The 5,219-nt window shown below is 55.4% G+C and overlaps 1 protein-coding gene across 3 annotated transcripts; it reads left to right on the top strand.

Annotated features, from left to right (window-relative positions):
• Nucleotides 1-1,370: 1,370 nt before the first annotated feature.
• Nucleotides 1,371-4,854, top strand: Aanat (aralkylamine N-acetyltransferase). Of its 3 annotated transcripts, none has more exons than XM_074045070.1 (4): nucleotides 1,371-1,481; nucleotides 3,043-3,241; nucleotides 3,457-3,611; nucleotides 3,969-4,854. In XM_074045070.1, the coding sequence occupies exons 2-4, from the start codon at nucleotides 3,079-3,081 to the stop codon at nucleotides 4,272-4,274; spliced, it is 624 nt and encodes a 207-aa protein (XP_073901171.1). In that variant the 5' UTR covers nucleotides 1,371-1,481; nucleotides 3,043-3,078; the 3' UTR covers nucleotides 4,275-4,854. The 3 variants fall into 3 exon arrangements, with proteins under 3 accessions (XP_073901171.1, XP_073901170.1, XP_020018092.2); XM_074045069.1 differs by lacking the exon at nucleotides 1,371-1,481 and adding an exon at nucleotides 1,600-1,757 and having other exon boundaries at nucleotides 3,004-3,241; XM_020162503.2 differs by lacking the exon at nucleotides 1,371-1,481 and adding an exon at nucleotides 1,601-1,757.
• The last annotated feature ends 365 nt before the right edge of the window (nucleotides 4,855-5,219 follow it).

The following is a 5,219-nucleotide window of genomic DNA, read 5'->3' as shown; positions in this document are numbered from 1 at the left end:
TAGAGACAGTTTCCAGAAAGAACCAACTGGGTGGTTAATGAAAAGGGAGGCAGACTCACCAGTGTGCCCTTGGCATCTCCAAGTGGTTGTGACTGGTTGCCAGGCATGCAAAGGAGCCACAGACTAAGAAGGGATACAGGAGGCCTTTTGTGGGAGGCAGGAGATGGGGATGCCCAGCCGCCATCAGGTCCAAAGGCCAACCCTGAACAGTCTCTTGAGGGTCCCTTTCAGGGGAAAGGTGGAACACAGCCAGGTAGCAGGTGGCTGAAGCAGCATGGTGAGCCCCATGGATTTTGGTGGGCCTCAGATAACAGAGAGGGGCCCTAGGAGAAAAGGACCCCACAGACAGCAAGAAAAGTGTGTGTGGTAGGTGATGAGAGTATAGCAGTGTCTGGACTGGTCCTGGGTCTTCCCAAGGTCAAGGGCCAGGCATGTGGCATTTATGGCTGGCACCTCAGTCCCTCCCCCAGGATCCTGGGTAAGAGCAACTGAGCCCTAGGCAGTAAATGACAGGAATGCACCTGCGGGGACCTGGAGCTCTGGGACCTCCAGAGATGCAGGGGACCACACTGCACTGATAGGGCAGAAGTACAGGTGGTAGGAGGACAGGGTCACGTGCTGGCCAGAGAACTAAGGGAGGGGAGTGTGAGTGGAGGGGAAAGGGGGAAGCCACAGCTGTGCGAGGGACAGAAAGCTGACTAGGCCCTGAGGACAAGCCTGGGAATGAGTCAAGGTCAGTGACAGAGAGCTTTGGAGCAGAAATGTTGTATTAAGCAATCTTCTGCATATTTACATAAACTCTAAGTAGAGCATATAAAGGGAAAATGCATGAATTTGCAGCTTGATGAATTCTCACCACGTCCCCCATGTAAGCATTCAACTGAACTAAACCGTTCCCTTCCCAGCATTCCCTGGCAGCCACTTAACCTGGTCCTAACCCCTCTATTAGAATCCATCATGGCGTCATCATACAGCAACACCCTGGTTTTCTGACTTCTGTCACGTGGTGCTGGTGTTGTCCATGTTGCCGTGTTTCATGGTGGCCTGTGGGTGGTGTGCCATTTTGAGAAAACCCCATAGTTCTTTCTTTGGTTGGTGGGTATTTAGCTTGTTCCCTGTTTGGAAAGTTTATGAAAAGTGCTGCTGGGGACCTTCCCGCTCTGTTAGTGTTCAACTGAGCACAGGAAGGAGTGGGACTGAGGCTCAGTTTCCTTCTCTGTAAGATGAGGTTCTGCTCAGCTGGCATGGCTGGTATATGGACTGCAAGAGCTTGCCTACCCAGGGCTGGCATAACTATAAATGGTAGCATAGCTCACAGGCTGCCTGAATAGGAAGACTCCTTGGAGGTGTGGGTAAGCTGGCCTCTGACAGACAGAGGGTGATTGCTGGTTCAGCCAACTGGGGACAGAACAGGGATTAGAGCCAGACTTGTGGGGCTTAGCCCACACTTTCCTAAACCCTGGAGCCCCAGCTGGCTGCTGGTAGGTAATTCCCTCTCTGTTTACTGCGCTGGCACTGACGTTTGCCCTCAGCAGGACAGGGCCAAGCTCAGCTGGCATCGTCCTGCCTAATGTAACACAGGAGGCGGGGTTGGGGGATTAGAAATCTCTGAGCACAATGTCACATGCTGCCAGGAGGACACCTGCTACAACTGCCTTGTAGCTAGGAGTCCCAAATTCTCCTGGTTCCGGAGCCTGTAGGCAGTCCCCAGGGAACTGGCTTAGTGGAGGGTGCTGGGGCCCTTCCCTACACTCCTGGTAAGTAGACCCCCACCACTGGCTCTCCAGTGTGGGGTTATTTTTGGAGGGGGGATGGGACTGGGGCTTGAACTCAGGGCTTTGCAATTGCAAAGCAGATGCTGTACTATTTCAGCCATACCTCCGCTCTGATTATTTTGGAGATGGGGGTCTCATGAATTATTTGGCCAGGCTGGCCTTGAACTGTGATTCTCTCAATCTCAGCCTCCCAAATAGCTATGATTTCAGGAGTGAGCCACCAGTGCCCCATGCCTCAGCTGTGTGCTCTTTATGTGCCTTTGAGGGGACAAGGAGGCATAGCCTCTAAGAACAGCGAATCTGCAGGGTGTCAGAGGAGAGAGATAGCATGCCAACATAGATACATCTGGTGAGCCACGGGATGGAGCACAAGCGTCCTGTACACCTTCCATGCCTCCTCCTCCTCACCTGCCAGGCTCTCTGCAACCCCTGACTCCCTCTAACCAGCTCCATCCCCTATCCTGTGTGCATGGCCCAGTATGAGGTCATCTGGGTAAATGTGGAGACTCTCAAAGGGCCCACTTTGATGACAGGGCTTTTTCTTCAGGACTGAGGACTGAGGCTGTCTAAAAAACTCCCAGTCCCACCATCTTACACCCAAAGGACAAGAAGTCTCCCTCTGGGCAGGTAGCCAAGCCACGTGAATGGTGGTGTGGGAGGGCGGGTGCCCGCTCATCCCACAGTTTCAGTAGAAGTGATCAGTGCAGGCTCATAGTGACCTCTTACCCCTACCACTTTGGGCAGTGGTGTTGGGGTGTCTCAGCCCTGCCTATCCCTCTTGCCATCTTCTGAGGCCCCAATGCACCTGGAGGACCAGAGTCTGGGAGTTTGGAGGGGCTGCTCCTACAATCTTTCAGCTACAAAGACAAATGGGAAGTCAGGAGGTGGGTCACGCCTGTAATCCTGGCTACTCAGGAATCAGAGATCAGGAGGATTGTGGTTTGAAGTCAGCTGGGGGAAATAGTTCATGAGACTCTATCTTGAAAACATCCATCACAAAAAAGGGCTGGCGGAGTGGCTCAAGTGGCAGAGCGCCTGCCTAGCAAGCATGAGGCTTTGAATTCAAACCCCAGTACCACCAAAAACAAAACTGGGGAGAAAGTATCAATGTTCATAGTTCCTGGACTTTGCCCTGGGAATCAAGCACCTGGGCAAGAAGCCCATTGCTTCGGGGGCTGGCCCCACCCCAAGAGGTCAGATGTGCCATCTCTGTGACTTGCCTCCTTAGAGACAAGGGCCAGATCCAACCCTCACTCTTCTCTGACAGCTGAGGAGGACACCCACACAAGTGCCAGCAGCCAGGATGTCCGTGGTGAACGTCCACCCTTTGAAATCTGAGTCATTGTGCCTGCCACTTGGGACCTCAGAGTCCCCCAGCTGCCAGCGGCGCCACACACTCCCTGCCAGCGAGTTTCGCTGCCTCACCCCTGAGGATGCCATCAGTGTGTTTGAGATTGAGCGTGAAGGCAAGGAGCTGTGCAGAGTTGGGGTCTGGGGTCGGGAAGGGTGTGCCAAGCTGGCCCACTGTCTCCTCATTCCCCCTTTTCAGAATGGGGGGGGAAACAACTGCCTGAGTCACCTGCTTTCTTGGGGAGGGGGGCATCCAAGTGCCTACTTGGTCTGCATGGACAGTGGGTGAATGGCATAGTGATCAATCACCTACTTGTGCCTCCTGCCACAGCCTTTATCTCTGTCTCGGGCACCTGCCCCTTGTACCTGGATGAGATCCGGCACTTCCTGACCCTGTGTCCAGAGCTGTCCCTGGGCTGGTTCGAGGAGGGCCGTCTCATGGCCTTCATCATTGGCTCTCTTTGGGACAAGGAGAGACTCACTCAGGTGAGGGCAGGTCAGGGCTGTGACGCCCAGCTTCTAGAAGGCTACTGGGAGAGGTTGGCCAGAGAGCACAGACCCCAAAGATGGGATTTCTCTTCCCAGAACTGCAAAAATGAGAATGGGGTGCAGGCTTCCTCCCAGGGCAAGAGCATCTACCCCAGCCTTTTGAAGTCTCAAAGGCCTTCTGAAGTCTTCTCCATAGGGCTGGGGGTAGAGCTCCCAACTAGGGGCCTCCTTGGGCGGGAAGGGAGCCCTGACTAGAGTCATTCAGTGGACACCTGCTCTTGGGCTGGGTGGTTTGGGGGTGGGAGGCAGGTGTCAGCAGAGGTGACCTGGACACCTTCCCTTGCTCACTTCTAGGAGTCACTGACACTTCACAGGCCTGGAGGCTCCATAGCTCACCTGCTTGTGCTGGCTGTGCACTGTACTTGCCGGCAGCAGGGCAAGGGCTCTGTCTTGCTGTGGCGCTACCTGCACCACCTGGGTGGTCAGCCAGCAGTGCGCCGGGCTGTGCTTATGTGTGAGGACACACTGGTGCCCTTCTATGAGAAGTTCGGCTTCCAGGCAGTGGGCCCATGTGCTGTCACCGTGGGCTCCCTCACCTTCACTGAGCTCCAGTGCTCGCTTCGGGACCACGCCTCACTGCGCAGAAACAGTGGCTGCTGAGTTGGAGGCCCACCTGGCTGTGGGAGATAGGGAGGAGGCAGGCTGGGGAGGCTCTTGCACAGCCCCGATGTCCTCTTATCTGTCTGAGGCCCACCCAAGCCTTGCTGAAGGGATACAGTGATTCCCAGCTGGAGTGTAGGGGGAGGAGTCAACGAAGAGGAGAGGGTGGCTTTGCCCAAGCCTAGTTGCTGTCTATTCTCAGAGGCTGCGGATCTCCTGCATTTCAAACTCTACCCAAGACCTGAGACCAGGCTTGACTGGTAAACGGGTGCAGTTAGAAGCTTTCCCAGGTTCCTGCAGCATTTCCTCCTGGCTGCAGCACCCTGAAGCTTGGGGACCTTATCCTCCCCAGCCTCATGGACACCCCTTTTCACACTCAGCCCCTGGAAGAAGGCATAGCCAGAACCAGGATGAGGGAGAGGCCAGAGCCCATGCGAAGGTGGCAGCCTTGGGGCCAGAAGGGCATGCAGGGAACCTCGCCCCTGGGTTCCCACGCTGCCCCTCCCCGCCCATCCTGGCCATCTTACCAGCCCTACCTGGCTCCTCTGCCAACACTAATAAAAGTTACGTCCCCACTGTCTCCCCGGTGGCTTGCTGGTGTGGTGTGGTGTGAAGACTTGCGGATAAAGCACAGGTGCGGTGAATGGACTCATCCTCTGGCTGAAGTGATGAACAAGTGCTTCGATTTCTCCCCTGAGGAGAGGCCACCCCTTGGCACAGCTAGCCCTCACTGCCCTGAAGGAAGGCAGAGCAGTTGGGGTGGGGTCCCCAGGGCCTTCCTGAGGTCTTCCATGTGGCCCCAATCTGGGTTTTGGTTCAGCTAACCCCAAGAAGTACCCCAAGCTTTCCACAATCTTTTGAGCGGAGCTACCACCTCTGAGCAACTCACGGCTGCTGCCCTCACCCCCAAAACTCCAGCTTTCATTCTACCTGAGCTCTTAGGTT

The sequence above is a fragment of the Castor canadensis genome, chromosome 11, assembly GCF_047511655.1.
Source record: "Castor canadensis chromosome 11, mCasCan1.hap1v2, whole genome shotgun sequence".
Classification (NCBI taxonomy): Eukaryota; Metazoa; Chordata; class Mammalia; order Rodentia; family Castoridae; genus Castor; species Castor canadensis.
This window is presented reverse-complemented; position numbering and strand designations above follow the sequence as displayed.

What these genes read in the sequence shown, in the direction of transcription:
- Aanat (XM_074045070.1), top strand. Translation starts at nt 3,079, where the DNA reads ATGTCCGTGGTGAACGTCCACCCTTTGAAATCTGAGTCATTGTGCCTG. An exon ending in GTTTGAGATTGAGCGTGAAG is followed by an intron (nt 3,242 to 3,456) that starts GCAAGGAGCTGT and finishes CTCCTGCCACAG; the next exon opens with CCTTTATCTCTGTCTCGGGC. An exon ending in ACAAGGAGAGACTCACTCAG is followed by an intron (nt 3,612 to 3,968) that starts GTGAGGGCAGGT and finishes GCTCACTTCTAG; the next exon opens with GAGTCACTGACACTTCACAG.